General features: G+C 40.2%; 1 protein-coding gene across 1 annotated transcript in view; it reads right to left on the reverse strand.

The window, feature by feature from the left end:
* Positions 1-18,326, reverse strand: part of LOC102454722 (complement C4-A) — an 82,002-nt gene that overhangs the window by 19,100 nt on the left and 44,576 nt on the right. Inside the window, exons 24-34 of the mRNA XM_075919120.1 lie at positions 14,472-14,552; positions 13,310-13,513; positions 12,211-12,286; positions 11,241-11,397; positions 10,189-10,293; positions 6,770-6,938; positions 6,101-6,267; positions 4,830-4,988; positions 4,242-4,301; positions 3,424-3,517; positions 2,229-2,400 (exon numbers count right to left, since the gene is read on the reverse strand). Of these exons, the coding sequence (XP_075775235.1) occupies positions 2,229-2,400; positions 3,424-3,517; positions 4,242-4,301; positions 4,830-4,988; positions 6,101-6,267; positions 6,770-6,938; positions 10,189-10,293; positions 11,241-11,397; positions 12,211-12,286; positions 13,310-13,513; positions 14,472-14,552 (1,444 nt within the window). The remainder of the gene's footprint in view (positions 1-2,228; positions 2,401-3,423; positions 3,518-4,241; positions 4,302-4,829; positions 4,989-6,100; positions 6,268-6,769; positions 6,939-10,188; positions 10,294-11,240; positions 11,398-12,210; positions 12,287-13,309; positions 13,514-14,471; positions 14,553-18,326) is intronic.

The following is an 18,326-nucleotide window of genomic DNA, read 5'->3' on the forward strand; positions in this document are numbered from 1 at the left end:
GTACCTATGCAAAGAGACTCATATTAACTTCTGAAGACCTGCATGTGGCTCTGGAACCACAGGTTGGCCACCCCTACGCTGAAGAGTCTCATGTTACTCATTGCCACTGGCCTTGGCACCCAGCAATGCCCTGGAACAAGGTGAGTCATAGTCTTCCTCCCGCTCTTGTTGCTGTCACTACTCCCAAGACTCTGCAGGTAGCAGTGGAAGAGCTGGATTCCAGCAGGGCAGGTAACCTGCTGGAATGGTTGTTACCACCATCCAGCTCCTCTGAAGTGGGGGTTCTCAGGAAGCCGCTGCCATGCAGTCCTAGCTTAACTGTGGGAGCAAGCAAAATGGCTGCTGCAGCCCTATCCAATGTGGGACACTGTTCTGCCTGCTCTGCCTTTTCCTGATTCTTGATTAGCAAACAACAAGGCATCCCCCCTTTGCAAAAGAGAGTGGCAGGAGCCATCTTCTTTACTCCCCATGGCTGGGCTTGACTACAGAAGAGGTGGCAGCATCTCTCCAAAAAGCAGTGCAGCATTATGAAGGGGACAACTGGGGTAGCCAATTTATCCCCACATGTCCATAGCTATCAAGCATATGCACATAATCCTGTAGGTGGCTCCATAACAGCGGTAGAACATCAATGAGCAGCCTAGCACTCACAATGCAATGCTGATAGGCCCTTCAAAGTGTCATTTTCATACCTTGATCTCATGAGCTACTAAGTGCCCTCACCTCCCACCGTTGTAGCTGTAGGGGCCCTAGGATATTAGACAGACCAGGTCTAACATCTTTTCTTGGATCAACTTCTGTGGGGAAAAAGATAGGCTTTCCAGCAGCACAGAGCTCGTCTTGAGGTCAGACCTGTATGGCTCAAAAGCCTGTCTCTCTCATCAACAGAAGTTGATCCTATAAAAATATGATCTCACTCGCCTTTTTGCTTACATGTACATGCTTCAGTAACCACATTGATACATGCAGAGAACAAAAGCAAGCTATAAAGCCCTGAAACTGTGAGCTGCCGCTACTTAAAAGCCACCATGAATGAGAAGAGTGAAACAGCAGCCTTAATAAAAGCCCTTCTCATCCATTGGGATCTAGTGCCTTTACTACACAACTATGGCTACGTCTACATTGGCACCCCTTTCGGAAAAGGGATGCTAATGTAGCACTTTGGAATAGGCAAATCCACGGGGGATTTAAATATCCCCCATGGTATTTGCATTAACATGGCTGCCAATTTTTTCTGGCTTAGGGAAAAGCCAGAGAAAAGCGCCAGTCTAGACGTTATTCTCCAGAAAATAAAGCCTTTTCCAGAGGATTTCTTATTCCTATTTTCAAGGCTTTATTTTCCAGAGAATAACGTCTAGATTGGCGCTTTTCTCCGACTTTTCCCCAAGCCGGAAAAAAGCGGCAGCCATGTTAATGCAAATACCGCCGGGGATATTTAAATCCCCCGCGGATTTGCCTATTCCAAAGTGCTACATTAGCATCCCTTTTCCGAAAGGGGTGCCAATGTAGACGTAGCTTATAAGTTTATTTTCATTTGCATGGTTCCAATGGAGCCCAGGGCACTGAGAGCCAGTCTTCCTCTCCACTCTCTTCACCGCAGCAGGAAAAGATGGTCTATCTTTGGAGATACATCACCAGACAATAATAAAAGGGCTCTTTTTTTCTAGGGCATTATTGAGTGCCGGGGGGCGAGGGAGAATATATGACACCCAAAGGGAGATGGATGTTATTCACACAAGCCACACACCAGCACTCCAAAATCTGTAAACAACACAAATCTCACTGAGTTTCTCTCCCCATTGGTGCAGTTTATTGTGTTGTTTACATTTGCTGAAGTGCAACCAATTCAGCGGTGGAGGGCAGCAGCTAGCTGAATAGTTGGCATATCAACAACACTGGGGCAAACCCTTCATTAAAACAAATAGACAGACAGACAAACTATTCTTCACTGTTATGTACACCAGAGAGGAGGTTGGTGTTTAAGATCTCATGTGAATGGTCCATACTCAGACCCTGCATGGAAATCAGCGTTACTGTCCTGGAAGAAGAAGAACTGAGCCATTATGCCATGATTCAAATGTGTACTTCCAGGATGTCTAGGTATTTCTCAATGAAGGTTGAACTCACAAAGACAACAGAGAGATGTATATGACCACAACTTCCTAACCAAGAGCATGAAATCTTGCTAATAAAGATTAATCTAATCCCAAACCTAATCCCAAACCTACCTTACACAGATTTTGTATCGTAATGATTCTGTTTTATTGGGAACAGACACCTCTCTTTTCCTTCTGTTGCGGATGTCAAACCATTCTATGGGGCTTATGAGCTCATCGATTCTGGTTTCCATAGCATGGTCCTCCTCCTCATCATAGTCCTCTTCCTCAGAGTACAGAGCATCTGGGGATGTTAGACATAATCAGACCCATGCATACTTGGGGGATGAAAAGCTTGGTGATTGTTCTCTTCTGTGCGCTCAGCCACTGCCTTTACAAACTTCATTTTATTTGGCCTCACTATAGAATCATAGACTACTAGGACTGGAAGTACATCAAGAGGTCATTAAGTCCAGTCCCTTGCCCTCACGGCAGGACCAACCACCATCTTGACCATCCCTAACAGGTGTTTGTCTAACCTGATCTTAAAAAATCTCCAAATATACAGATTCCACAACCTCCTAGACAATGTATTTCAGTGCCTAGCCATCCTGACAGTTAGTAAATTTTTCCTAATGTCCAGCCTAAACCTCTCTTGTTGCAATTTGGGCCCATTGTTTCCTGTCCCATCATTAGAGGTTAAGGAAAATATTTTTTCTCCCTCCTCTTTGTAACAACATTTTAGATTCTTGAAAACAGTTATAATGTCTCCTCTCAGTCTTCTCTTTTCCACAGTAAACAAACTCAATTCTTTCCATTTCACAGGTCACATTTTCTAGGCCTTTAATCATTTTGTTTTCTGGACTTTTTGCAATTTCTCTGTATCTTTCCAGAGAAGTGGTGCCCAGAACTAGACATAATACTCCAGTGGAGACTTACTCAGAGTGGAATAGAGTGAAAGAATTACTTCTCATGTCTTGCCTACAACACTCCTGCTAATACATCCCAGAATGGTGATACATTGTTGACCCATATTTAGCTTATGGTCCCAGATCCCTTTCCCGCAGTACTGCTTCCTAGGAATTAAGCATCCTCCAAAAGTCATGTGAGGTTTTATAAAACAATTATTAAAATATTACAAATTAGACACCCTAAATGTAATAAAAAACACAAATCATTCTGAAGGTACTATAGTATATATCTTTGTCTTTCCCCATTCTTTTATGTTTATGTCCATTCTAATCAGCCAAAAAGCCATAGGATACCATCAGTGTTTAGCTAAATTTGACACTTTTGAAAAAAGATACTCTGTTTTCTTTTCACTTACTTGAATACTTGACATTTCCTTCCATTTCAACTTTCAGAATCAAGTCATTACAGATGCCGTTCTTTGTTTCCACAGAATAATATAGTTTTTGTATCTTAAAAGAAGAAGAGAGAACTGTAAAAGCTCATTTAAATAACGAAGAATGTAACCAACCGGATGTGTAGCAATTCATCCACAGGTTTGTACTTGGTATGATTCAGTCATGCTGGCAATGCAGCGATCAGTGCTACCAGAGCTATGAGAGCTATCAGAAGTTTGTGTACATGTGCAGGGAATTGCACCCATAGCTCAGGAAGTAGTCATAGCTAGAGATTATCTCCTGATGAGTGTAGTGGATACAACAATGACAGGACCATTGTGCAACATCCAAAGACACAAATGGATGGGAGCCTACCCACTTCAAAGACCCCCTTCTCATTCCCCACCAGCAGCCCTTAGTGGAAGTGCTCAATGGAAGTAATTTCAGTATAACAAATAGCTACCAAGTTGTACTCCACGAGGTTCCATAGAATATGGAATTTTCCCCTGCATCTGGGTCCAAACCAGGCAAAACCTATGACCTTCAGAGCACTGTGCATCTATTTTCCAGGGATTTCCAGGAGGATAGGGATGCATAAGGACAGAGTCTCTGGCAGCATAAGGTGTTGATTGCTTTGTTTAGTTACTGTTTGGCAGGATCTGGGAAGGGGTGAGGCTGCCTGGACTGTGTGTAATTGGAAGTGACAGGGGGCAGATGCCTAGAGGGGTGAATTAGCACCGTTTTCGTTTTGAAAGAGAAAAATAAAATGAAACATATATGCTTCCAAGCTCCTTCTTACACTCAGCGTCCCATTTCCTTGGCCCTTTACAGTCACTTCAACTTTGTTCCCAAGGTCAAACTGCAAAGCAAACCAAACAGCAGACATTTAACACTGAGGCCATTATTCAAGTTGCCTTTTTTCCTGTGATCCCTGAGAGTCTTGTTGTCTGAGACCTGGGTAACCTGCACCTCGTTAGAAGGTGTGCCCCTCTTGCCATGGGTTAGATTCTATACGAGTCTAGTCTAATGAAGGATTGTAACAGTTCACTGTCACTCAAGGAACTATGGGGGATGTCTTCCCCAACCTCACTAAAGTCACCCTTGTGGCAGGAGATGGGAGCGTTTTTTTAGGTGTCACTTCATGGTCAGAGTAGAAGACCTGTCTTCTCTATTCCCTCCCCTAAGACAACCCTGAATGAACAGAGGGCTGCAGTGGTCCTTCCCATTGGGAGAGACAGAAAGGGGCCTATGTGTGCTAAATATGATTATTACACAGAAAATTGACTGCAACCAAAGTAAGTACATTAAGGTTGCTGAGAAGTGAAAACCTGCCTTCTGTTTGCAAATTAAGAAGTAGCACAACTTAGACCAATGAAAGGTTGAGTACCTCTAGTTTTTCCTGAATCTGGACCTTGTTGCTATTCACATTAATATAGTGCTTCTCGTGCCTTCCAGGTAGGCTTAACACAAGATTCAGAATGGTGGGATCGTTTTCTATTGTCTGTATGCTGTACTGTGACAAAGCTTCCAGGGCCACCACGGTATCCTATGTGAGATTGAAATGCAAATGAATACCAGCTACATTGGAATCTTTCAGCAACAGACAAATACTCTCGTTACATGGCTCTGGTAAGTAACTCCTCATCCACATGTCTCCTTTCTAGATCTCTGGTCCTTTGAGGTTCTCCCTTTGAAGTTTCCACCTATCATCATCCCCTCAATCCATTCACCATATTTTCCAGGTTCTTCTATTAGCATTTTTGAGCAGATCCCCAATGGCTATAAATCTTTGTAGCTCCATTAAAGCCATGGAGCCCTCACTAATCCATATTGTTTCTTTCTTGGGGCCAAGTTCTCAGGTGCTTACTTAAGGACTTCAGGACTTGGTTCATTGTGAGCTTCAATTCAAAATAAGCAACTTGCTACCAATGGGAAATGGAGTTTCATTCCATAACATTATGATCCTGAACATCTATAAAAGACTGGTTGGACTCACAGAAATATTTATCTTGCTGTTGGACATGCAAGGGGGTTTTGGTTTTGCTTTTTACAGTGCAGGTTGAAATTCGTGATCTGGCACCCTCAGGTCCTGACTGGTCCCAAACCAGAGAATTTGCCAGACCAGAAGAGGTCAGTGCTGGCCCCTCTGCTGTCACTGACTGTGGGCTCTGCTCTGGCAACAGCAGAGGGACTGGCACTGATGGAGTAGAGATGGGGGGAGGTGCTTAGGGGAAGAGGCAGAGAGGCTGCAGAGCCCTATGGGTTGGGGCCAGAAGTGCAGCCCAACAGGCCAGGAATACAGCCCCGTGACCAGCAACAGAGACCCACAGCCACTGGGTTGTGCTTATGGCCACCCGCCACTGGCTGTGAAGCTGTGCTCCTGGCCACCAGCCACAAAGCTCTGCAACTACCCTGCCGCTCCCCCAAGCATGCGCTTGCCAACAACCTTCCCCTTCCCACCCCGATTTTGAATGCTGCAAAAGAGCTATTTGCAGTGCTCCAGAAGCTCTGGAGGGATGGGGGAAGAGTTGCTGAGTGCTAGTCCCCCAGCTTTGCCCCATGAGTGCTCCAGCTCTGGTATACCCATGGATGCTGAACCACAGATGTTGCCAAATGAGAGATGCCTGGATTGTAGAGATCCAACAAAAAGCCAAATACCTGTGTAGAACAGTATCCGCCACCAAATTTCCGTTTTTCTGTTAACCAGGTAGCAATAGGCTCTGCATAATTGATATCCTTCTGGAGTAATGTCTGAAGTAATGCATAAGCGGTAGCTTCTATAGAAACAGCATCTTCACCATTTCCCCAGTAGCGCTGCTGCATTGCTGAAACAATCACTCAGTCTTCAATCAATTCAGGGAAGATATTGTCCAAAAAATTACTTCAATTTAGGTCAGTTTGGGGAAAAAACCCATAGGTCATTTATTTCATAGCAATGATTCCACCCAGTTCAGAGCCCACCACCACTTTGATGATATATATAGTTAGGTATGGGAACCAAAGGTTATTAAAAATCCAAATTTCTAACTAAGTTTTGACTTAAATCAAATCATTTTGGTGTACTGATCACTATGAACTTTCCAAGAAGTTATAGATCACAAGACATGCAACACCAGCTCAGTGCAGTCCTAAGATTGTTTGTGGGGATAACAGAAAGGTAGAATTGTTATTCCAATAATCCTAGAGCTAACAATCTGCAGACTACTTACATTTAAACATGTTGGCTGCATTGCACTTGATCTTGTTTTAATTTTGTTGCCCCCAAGCACTTTTGTTGGAATGAGCACTTAAAAACAGAAATATCATTGCAAGAATAATTATTAGTACCTGCATCAAATGTAGAAATTTCTCTTAAAATCTGTTCTGCCCGTTTGGCTTCTAAGCCATTGTGTTTCACAAGAGACAGAGCATAGGCAGAGATTGCAACAGAGTAGAAGTTCAGCTGAGGTGATAGTTGTCCATGCACATAAGCGACAGCTTTTTCAATACCTCGTTTCTGTGGAAATAAAAATGGATCACTTTGGAGAGAGGTACAAAACCAGCACAAAGGAAACACTGATTTGAGTTCCAATTAGGGCTATCAATTAATCGTAGCTAACTCAGGTGATTAACTCAAAAGACTTAATTGTGATTAAAATTAATCATGATTAATTACAGTTTTAATTGCACTGTTAAACAGTAGAATAGCAATTGAAATGTATTAAGTGTTTTGAATGTTTTTCTTCATTTTTGAATATGTTGATTTGAATTACAACTCAAAATACAAAGTGTAAACTGCTCATTTTATATGATTTCCTATTGCAAATATTCATACTTTAAAAACATAAACAAAGAAAATAGCAACTTTCATTTCACCTCACACAAGTACTCTCTTTATATAAAGTAATCTCTTTATTGTGAATGTGCAATTTACAAATATAGAACTTTGTTTTACATAACTTCACTCATAAACAAAAGAATGGAAAATTTTAGAGCCTATAAATCCACTCAGTCCTAATTCTTGTTCAGCCATTCACAAAGACAAACAAGTTTGTTACCTTTACAGGAGATAATTCTGCCCACTTCTTATGTACAATGTCATCTGAAAATGAGACGTGGTGTTCTCATGGGACTTTTGTAGCCAGCATTGCAAAAAATTTATGTTCCAGATATGCTAAACATTCGTATGCACCTTCATGCTTCAGTTACCATTCCACAGGACATGCTTCATGTTGTTAACAATTGTTAAAAAATAATGCATTAATTACATTTGTGACTGAAATTCTTGCGGGAGAATTTTATGTCTCCTTCTCCATTTTACCCATGTACTAAAACATTCATGTTATAGCTGTCTTGGATGATGACCTCACACAAGTTGTTTGTTTTAAAAGCACTTTCACTGCAAATTTGCCAAAACGCGGACAGGGTACCAATGTGAGATTTTGAAGGATAACTATAGCTCTTGACCCAAGTTTTAAGCATCAGAAGTGCCTTCCAAAATCTAAAGGGTTGAGGAATGGAGCATGCTTTCAGAAGTTTTAAAAAAAGAAACATTCTGATGTGAAAACTACAGAACCCAAACCCACCAGGAAAGAAAATCAACCTTTTGCTGGCAGCATCTGTTCAGATGATGAAAATGAACATGTATCAGTCTGCATTGCTTTGGACTGTTATCAAGCAGAGCCAATCACCAGCATGGATGTGTGCCTTCTGGCATGGTGGTTGAAGCATGAAGGGACACATGAATCTTTAGTGCAACTGGCATATAAATATCTTGTGATGCCAGCTACAACAGTGCCTTGTTCTCACTTTCAGGTGACATTGTATACAACATCATGTAAACAAACTTATTTCTCTAAGCAATTGCCTGAACAATTTTACACTGCTAATATTTGTAACAGAAATAAATACGAATTGAGCACTGTACACTTGTATTCTGAGTTGAAGTTGAAATCAATATATTTGAAAACATAGAAAGCATCCAAAAATATTCAAATAAATAGTATTCTGTTATTGTCAGTGTGATTAATCACCTGATTAATAGCAATAAATTTGTAAATGACTTGACAGCCCTATTTTCTATGAATAACAACAATATATTACAGCTATTTCTAAAGTAAAGCAGATGGGAGTGAGGTGACCCTCATAACTTTAATGGTTAAGAATAATGCAAAAGAATTGAAGATTTTGGCAGGGAACAAAATTATTTCTGAGATGAGCACTGACTCTCCTATACTAAAATACATGGGCTATTGGAGTTACAGTTGCTCTGTTTACAAGGAGTACACAATTCTTGTCTGAAACTCCCTGATAGATACAACTAGTTTCTGGGAGAGAAGAGGAGGAACCTCTATTCCTTGATTGCAATGGTTCCTAGATCCTAGTTGTCAGAGAGAAGAAGGCTTGGAAGATGGTGCAGGCAGGAATGGGTGCAATATCAAGACACTTTAAGATGAATGTTCTTTCAATGCACTGAATTTGTAAAGTTCGGAATAAGTGCTAACCAAAATTGTCTGGCCAGATCCTGAGTTTATTATTCAATTTTTACTTAATCCTTTCTCTAACAAAACTGGAAGTTTGCCTGAATATGGACCTCCAGATCTGGGATTATTATTATTATTATTAATTAATGCCAAATTTAAGACAAATTAAAGGAAATGCATTTTCACACAATGACTAATTCAACTGTGGAACTCATTGCTACAGGATGTCATTGAAGCCAAAAACTTAGCAAGATTCAAAAAGGGGTTAGTCATCAAAATAGATAACAAGACTATACAGAAGTATAATAGATGATTCTAACATAAGATCCGGAACAGAGATTAAGCATTATGATTCAAGGGTTATGCCAGTCTCTAATGATTAGAGTTAAGAGATTTCTTGCACTGACCACTGAAGCATCTAGTGCTGGCCACTGTTGAAACAGGATACTAGACTAATTTGATTAAGTCTGACAATTACTATAGTCCTCTGTTCCTCTGCCACCTAGAACCATGATTTTATTCCCTCAGCATGGATTACAAATAATTATTATGTGTGAAGCTCAAAGGACATGGCTTTTATTCCTGGCATCACTTTGTAACTACATTTATAATGTTGGTATTCAAGTGTACCTATCTGTTTAGTGGGGATAGCATCATTTCCATCCTCACAGGAGCATTGTGAGGACTGTTTCATTTACAGTGGAAGGAGTTATAGAAATGCAAAGCACTTCATAAGCATGCCACTGACAATGGGGCCTGCTTTATCCAACTGGTGTAGAATCACATTTCCTTGGGCCAACTCTTCCTCTCGCACTATAGAAAGGGTGCACCCAAGAAGATATTGTTATCTGGCTTCTCTCTGGCCCTACCCTGGAGGACAGTAGGTTTAAAATCTGCCAGGGGATTCAGAGAAGCTTGCTTGTGGAGGCAGCCAAAGGGATGTATTGCATCAATGTATCCTCCAGCCACACTAGTCTGCAGGAGGTATTTGGGGGTTGTGCAGTTTCCCCACAGTGGAGGAAATGTGGTGGTTGTTTTGTACTACTAAAGCAGGCCACAAGGGTGCTGTGGCTGTATTTCTCTCAACTGTAACTCGAGCGGAATCTGGCCCAGCAAATGGAAGAGTTCTGCCACTCATGCAGTCTCAGGGTGAAGATAAGGCCAAGGACATATTCAAGAAACTCTATGATGCTGAACAGAGTGCACCACACATGCCAGCAGAAAACAAATGCAAGAAAAAAGACAATGAAAGATTTAAGAATAAAAGAAATGCAAGCTTCTTACCACGTCAGAAGACTTAGAGCCATTGAGAGCACCCAAGACCTCTTGCATGGCAATAGTTATAAAGGCCGTCAAAGCCAAATGCTCTTCATCGTTTCCAACTCCACCCTAGAAGGTTAAGCATGGTAAAGCTTTCAGAATAGACATGTTTGTTTAATTATTTAATCAAGCAACTCTAATTTTGTTTCTTTGTATGAAAAATAAACACCACCACATGATCACACACTCGTTGGTATTACTCCCACCATAACATTCTTTTCCATTTTTCTAAGACCCACTTTTTTTCTAACACATAAGTATTTTTTCATTCATAGCTTTTAAGGTCCAAAGGGACCACTAGATCCTCTGCTCTAACCTTCTGTAACACAGACCAGTAAATTTCCCCCATTTATTCCTGTAGTGCGACCGATAACTTGTCTAAAGCACAACTTCCTGGAAGGTATCTGGTCTTGATTTGAAGACATCAGAAGATGAGAATTCACCACTTCCCTTGGTAGTTTGTCCCATTGGTTAATTGCTGTCCTGGTTAATGTGTGCTGTACTAATTTGAATTTATCTGTCTTCAGCTTGCAGCTATTGGTTCTTGTTAAGTCTTTTTCTCCTACATTAAAGAGCCCTTTAGCACTTGGTATTTTCTCCTCATGAAGGTATTTATACCCTATAATTGACTGACTTCTTAATAAACTGAACTAATTGAGTTCCCCGAGTCTTCACCTGTGAGGCATTTTCTTTCTGGATCGTGAATTATTTTGTGGTTTCTCGCGGCACCCTGTGCCTTTGGAACGAGTCCTTATTCTTCCCCAATCCACCCCAAATACTCATCCTTTTAGAGTTAAACATATTTTTCTCCACAAGCTGTTGATTTTTCCCTCCCTCACAATTATATGGGAAGCATCAGTGGCTAGGGATGGTAAACAAAACAAAATAAAACACTGGGGCCCCTCATCAGGTGGTATAAATTATTCTTGTCCCAAGGATTTCAAGACAGCTATGCAAATTTACAGCACCTGAAGATCTGGTCCACATGGGAACAGGTTTTTATACCAACAACTAACCTGCATATGTCTGTCCAACACCGGGTGAGGGTCACGGAATGAGCCATCTGCCTGCTGTTGTCCAAGCAAGTAGGAAACAGCTTTGTGTACATAACGATCTTCAACATTGATGTATTTTCGGCACCTTGTGAGCACTTTAGCAATGAAAGCAGTTAGCCTGTATAAAAGATGCTGGTTTCATTTTCTAAACTCATTTATACTTGTGGTTCACTAACATTAACTAGTACATGAAGAGATACTAATACAATTTTACACAAGCCACTGCTCCATATAATGTTGATGGATCAAATAGTTACAGGGCAATACCAAAAGACATACATCAAGAAAGACTGAAGGATCTCAGTGCAATTCATACCTCACGACACAATATTACTCACTCCTGCACTGGACCCAATTTTCTCCTGATACACACGAGTGTAACTCTATATTATAGACAAAGAGACAGACAGAGACAGTCTCATCTATGAAGACAGCCTCATTACACACCAGATTGCACTGGTTTATCAAGCAGTGTGAATTTCTAATGCTATAGTTAAACTAGACCACACCTGTGTTGATACTCTTCTTGCATCAATGAATTCAAATTAAACCAATATATACAGTATTAGACATATATAGAAGTGTCCGCACAGGTATTTGCATTTTTAATTAAGCAATGCTAATTATATCAACATTAACTGTTCGCTGAAAATTGTCCAGAAAAAAAGCCCCACTTTATTAACAATAAAAACAATTTGGCCATAAAAATCCAAAGAATCCAACTTTAGGCATCCATATACTTGCAAATACTGATTGTGCACACTTGAATCCTGCTCACATAGCTGTGTATGGAGCTAATATAGCTGTACATATTAGATGGGTTCAGTTTGACAATTTGATCCCAAAAGCCAACTTCTGATGCACTGAGTGGCAACACCAGCATTTTAGAATAAAAACACAGCAACTACCGGTGATTACGAGTATACATTACCATGTACTGCTGGGCGTGGTTTTGAATGCTCCGTAAGAGCCATCCTCCTTCTGAAATTCAAGAAGTCTCGTGTAACCTACATAAGCAATCAAATGTATTGATGAAGAATATTACTGTACATAGGCTTGTAGGATGTACTTTGTTTTGTTTTTTCGTGCAACACTTGGATTAACATGGAAGTTCACTCCACTGCTTCTGTATGCTCATTTGCTTTTGCTGTGTATGCGTGTGTGTGTGATTGGACAGAAGATCTTTTGGAATAAAATAGAGGACAGGGAGCATGAGTTTTGAGTTGGCATACAAGGGCATTAATATTACAAGCATTTGTGGATCCCAAGAAATGTCTTCCTGGTGGGTCCCTGAAAATCCATCCCTAAGTACTGCCACTTCCTTGAGATACAAGAGGTCAAAATAAGACACAAAAGAGTGAGTACAATGTAGCAGATTGGACACATAACTGGGAGTTAGAAGATCTGGGCTCCATTCTCAGCTCTGTTATTGACTTGAGCAGGTCACTTCATTTTCTACGTCTCATTTTCCCACAGTTAATCTAAGAGTGATCCTAATCGCTGTAAAGTTCTTTATGATCACTTGATAAGCGGCACAGTAGAACAATGGTTTATTAATAATAATTAATCACTAGTAATAGAATAGCATCACATTTCCTTGTGGGACTGTTGACAAATACAGCTGCTAAGAGAATGAAATGATGTTTGACCATACACCTCAGGTTCAGAGTGTTTCTGTTTTCCAGTCACATGTGGGCAACACATTGGAACGTACATCAGGCTTGTGCTGCACTCTAATTCATTGTTCAGATACAGAGAATCTAATGGTGCTGGGAATAAATTGTCTTGCCAAGACCTTTGGTAACCGATATAACAAGGCCACATATATCCATTCAGTTAACCACCAAACAAAAGTCTATTTTCCATCATTACTCTTCATGGGTTAGATTTTGTGCTGTGCAACACAGCACTCAGAGCCTATAGTTAGGTTGATATGGTAACTAAGTCATTTGTACTCCCTTCCAAATCTGGGATGCTTGCCTGGCCCTGGCATAACAGGGGTGGGCGAAGTGGATGGAGGTTTGGCATACCTTGTGCAATCATGTTATAGGCTTCTTCTTTCCGCTCAGGTTTAAAGTTGATCCACTGTGAACTTGCATCCAGGTACTCAATGGCATACGTTGCTGGAGCCATTGTCACCATAGTTTGCTCAGCACAACCGGTCGGCACTTTGATAAGCTTATCAATTCCTGCTGGACTTAGACAGTTTTGGATGGACTCACCCATTATATCCCCTATAGTAGCAACAACAAAAATTTGACCAAAATTATTGCATTTAAAGTTTGGAAAGGGTAAAAAATAAGAATAAACATAACCCTAAAATAAGTGATTATAGGTGGGGCCAGCAGCATGGCATATTATTAACAAAGAAGCAATAGTAGATGTCTTAGTCTAGTCTGGCAATGCAATTGATTAGTTCAGGTGACATGGAAAAGATGGAAGAGATACCACTGACAGATGATCATTTGACACATTGATTGATGAAGTGTTCCATAGTTTGAAATCTGTTTCCACAGTCAGAACTAGGATTGTGTCTCCATCTCTCAGCCTCCATTTATGGAGAAAGAAAGCACATCTGCCATGCGATGTGTGGATGTAATTCAAAGTGGATTATACTTTCCATAGGTATGAAAAGACACTTTATAGCACCTCAGCCCATGACTTGGGCAAGATAGAGCTGTGCTGTGGGCCCTTTAGCACAGTGTAGACATGCCCTTGTATTACAAGCCATTAAGGTTTTCTGGATTTGAAACATCATCTCAGGATATAATTTATGTATTGGAGGATCCTTGATCCCTTGAATATGATGGAACTCCTGAAGAATTCTAATTACCAATTTGAGGTGGCTGGCTATGCACCAATTCACAAAGCCAAGTTCAACAAGAATAGTGATAGAAATGAAGCCGTGTTAGTCTGGTGTAGCTGGAACAAAAAACAGGACTATGTAGCACTTTAAAGACTAACAAGATGGTTTATTAGGTGATGAGCTTTCGTGGGACAAACCCACTTCCTCAGATCAAATAATGGAAGAAAATTGTCACAACCATATATACCTTAAGGATACACATTAAAAATGAACACATATGAAAAGGACAAATCAAATTTCAGAACAGTTTAGAGAGATCAGTTTATGAACCTGATGCATCAGTTGACAGCATTACTATCATTATAAGTTCTGGAGGCTATTTTTACCTTTCACACTCATAAAGACATGGCTGTCAGACTCTGGTATCATATCAGGAGGCTTCTTCAGGTCAAGAACATGGCTTCTAACTGGAAATGAAGATATACATGAGAACTGTTTAAGTGTTATCCAATACAATTTAATTTAAAAACATATCCTTCATACCAATATCTCACAATGCATATAGCAGTTACAATAGAAATGTTACAGACAAGAAGCAACATGAAGAGCTGATAATAGTGTACCTAAATCACCAAGGTATTACACACATGCTTACATTTAAGCATGTGAGTAGTTGCAATGGAACTTCAAAACCACTACTTAGATGATTAAAGTGGAATGCACACTTAAGCATCTTGTTGAATCAGAGCCTGTAAGAGCTGGCATGAGAAACTTTTTGACTGTTCGCTAGTTGACTGTTCCCATTTTAAGAAGGGATCAGAGATGCAAAAAAAAAAAAAAAAAAAAGTGGATGAATTATTCTTGATAGACTGTATGTCATCAGCAAAGGGTTAACATTTCTCTGGCTATGAAAGTATCACAATGAAAGTCTACCTACATGATAGCAGATTGCATCATGACATGGATCATCCAAATGTCCCAAGAGAAAGTTGCTTCAGTAGAGAAATAAAACCGCCTCCAATCAAACACCCCTAGTTGTCACCTACCACGTCACACCCAAACCATACAGGATCTCATTAAACATTTACAACTGATATCTCCTGGAGGCACACCTTAAAAGAAATCTTCCCTGAATCCCCTCTTCTAGCTTTCAAACAACCCCCAACCTCTCTAAGCTAATCATCAGATGCAAGCTCTCCACAGATGAGGACACACCAACTCAAAGTGGCACCAGGCACAAAACCCATAGCTAGTTCTCCTCTGCTGTGATGACCAATGTCTATGTGCTGTCTCGGCTCTGCACAGGCAGATGGCACAGGAATCAGCACCCCACATATTACACCTTTCACGATGCGGGGATCCAATACTTGACTGTCACGACATACGGTGTACCTCCTAGTGCACTAAATGCCTCAATAACAATCATTTGGGGAAAACCCAACAATCATTCAAATTAACTCACATGGAGAATGATAAAAGACAAAAACTCCACACCATGCATGGCTGATCACTTTTCACAAAGCAATCACTCTATATCACACCTCTCCTCATCCTCAAAGGGAATCTGTACAACACCTTCTAAAGATGAGCCCAGGAGCTTAATTTCATACTTTTTCTAGACACTATAAATCATGGATTAAATACAGCTATTTGAATTATGGCTTATTACCATGCCTATAACTCACTAACACTCCCACCCTCCCTGCCAGTTTTTATTTTCTTCTTTCCACCTATGACTGGACGAAGTGTTAATGAGCCACTTTGCCTTGAATGGTCCATAAAATATGTCCATTAATTACTTATTTTAAACAACCTATCCCACCTTCTGCTTAGCTGTGACACTCTGGGTACATTTCCCAGCCCTGAAGAAGAATGATGTGTAAGCTCAAAAGCTTGTCTCTTTCACCAACAAAAGCTGGTCCAATAAAATATATTGCCTCACTCACCTTGTCACTAGATGGCTGTCAGACTGGATTTGTACTGTATACACCTAGATTTTTTTTTTAGCCGCACTTCCTGTTTGTTTCCAAGAAACAACTTTACTAACAACCAGAGAACTGTGATTAATCAATATTTTGATTCGTTGGCCAAACCAAACACACACACACACATACACACAAAGTAAAATGATTCGTTTAAGACAAAATTGGAAATTAATCACTTTTCTTGGCAAAACAAAAAATAGATTCAAATTTGTTATGAAAAGTAAGGAAATTTGGACATACCAGTCACAAAGCCAGAAGAGGAGGTGCACCTCAACTGGAATGTCTGAGATGAAGGGTCAAGCCCCACACTGCCTTATGCAGAACCATGATTAGAACTTGAGTCTCACCCCTCCTAGCTGGGTGCTCTAATCAGTGGGCAGCAAGGCACTCTGAGACTAGTTTTTCTTAATCATTCCTGTTGAAGCTATTCAGCTTTGTACAAGATACTTAGTCCCTGGACCAAAGCTACCTTCTCCTCCTCTTTTGTGAATCTAGCTCAACAATGGGTTTTGGTTCAAACTATTCAGCAACTTTATGCTGAATTCCTCTGGGCTACGTCTACATTGCACTTTCTTACACAAGTATATCGCTGCACCTCATTTGCATACTTAATGAGCCACCATTTTTGCACAAGGGGCTTTTGCACAAGAAGGAACAGTCTACACTGCCGCTTATTTTCAGACAGAACGGCTCTTGCGTAAGAGGGGGGTGTTGTGCAAGAAAGAGCAGTGTAGATGGCTCCTTCTTGCGCAAAAGCCCCTTGCGCAAAATGGTGGCTTCTTAAGTATGCAAATGAGGTGTGGTGATATTCATTGCCACAGCTAATTTGCATATGTTATTGCACAAGAAAGTGCAATGTAGATGTAGCCAAAGAGTTCCAACAGACCCAAAACTGTATTTTTCTAAGAAGAATCTATTTGTCCAAAGCCTTTCTGCCCAACTTTAGTATCAAACAATTCAACTGACAGTAGAGTTCTACTATAACTTATTGAGAGGCCAAGTTGTGCATCTTTCCTCTTACAAGCAGTCAGTCCCATTTATGTTAATGATACTATTCATTAAGGGTGCACCAACACTGTACCCAAAGCTTGAAATAAGCTATGCAATTTGAGCTATGCAAATAGTATAGCTCATTTTGAGCCAATTATGAAATAGCTACATAGCACTTATTTTGAAATAAATCGCTATTCCAAAATGTCCTTTACTCTTCGTGGAATGAGGTTTACAGGGATGTCAGAATAGCGAGCTCATTATATTTTGAAATAACAGATGCACTCAAAAGACGCAGAATACCTCTGGTATCCTGAAACAGTGCTGCAGTGTACATGTAGCCCGAGTAAGGAGGGCATGATCTAGCTATACATCTGGAGTGAAATTTTGTTCTCAATTTTTAATATTTTGACACATGCCAAATTATTAAGATTTATTTTCAGAGGAAAAAAATATTGTATGGAAGTAACTAGAGCTGCATTGCTAGTTATTATCATTTTGGTAAATAAGGATAGGCAATAAAAATTTTTTGAACATTGAGCCACAGAAGAGGAACAAACAAACAAATCAATTGCCCAGGGAAAACAGTTGTATTTACATTTTTTCCAAAACCATAATTTTGCTTATTTCCTGGTGGCATGTCCCTCAGTCCTAGTCTACACTAGAGCTTTATTTTGAAATAACCCCCCCTTAGATCGAATGTATAAATGGAGTGTCCTCATGATCAAGCCCATTATTTCAAAATAAGAAGATGCTTATTTCAAAACATATACTCCTGCTTTTCTCAGGGAATAATGCTAATTTCGAAACAGTTATTTCAAAATAACGGTAGTATGGACACTCCACTGCTGCTATTTTGAAATAACTGCTCCCCAGAGTAAATCAAACTAATTACTCGCCAGTGCTTCCTGGGGCTCGAAGTCAAGATAGCACGTTCACATTAATGGAGTCTGACTTGGACCTAATTTCAACTCTATTTCGATTTTGTAAAATGAAGAGTTATTAAGTTGAATTTCATTATTTTGAAACAGTTTCCTAGTGTAGAAATGGCCATACTGCTTTTCCAGTTATATATACTCTGGATTCTGAAACTTCCACTCCAACTCATCTGATGAAATGGACGTTTCTCATGAAAGCTCATGACCTAATATATTTGTTAGTCTCTAGGGTGCCACAGGATTACTATTTTTTAAAGTTACAGACTAACATGGGACCCCCTTTGAGTCTCTAAATAAGATTTTTCTACTTTCCTCTGAAGCCATGGGG

This window comes from Pelodiscus sinensis, chromosome 1, assembly GCF_049634645.1.
Source record: "Pelodiscus sinensis isolate JC-2024 chromosome 1, ASM4963464v1, whole genome shotgun sequence".
Taxonomy (NCBI): domain Eukaryota; kingdom Metazoa; phylum Chordata; order Testudines; family Trionychidae; genus Pelodiscus; species Pelodiscus sinensis.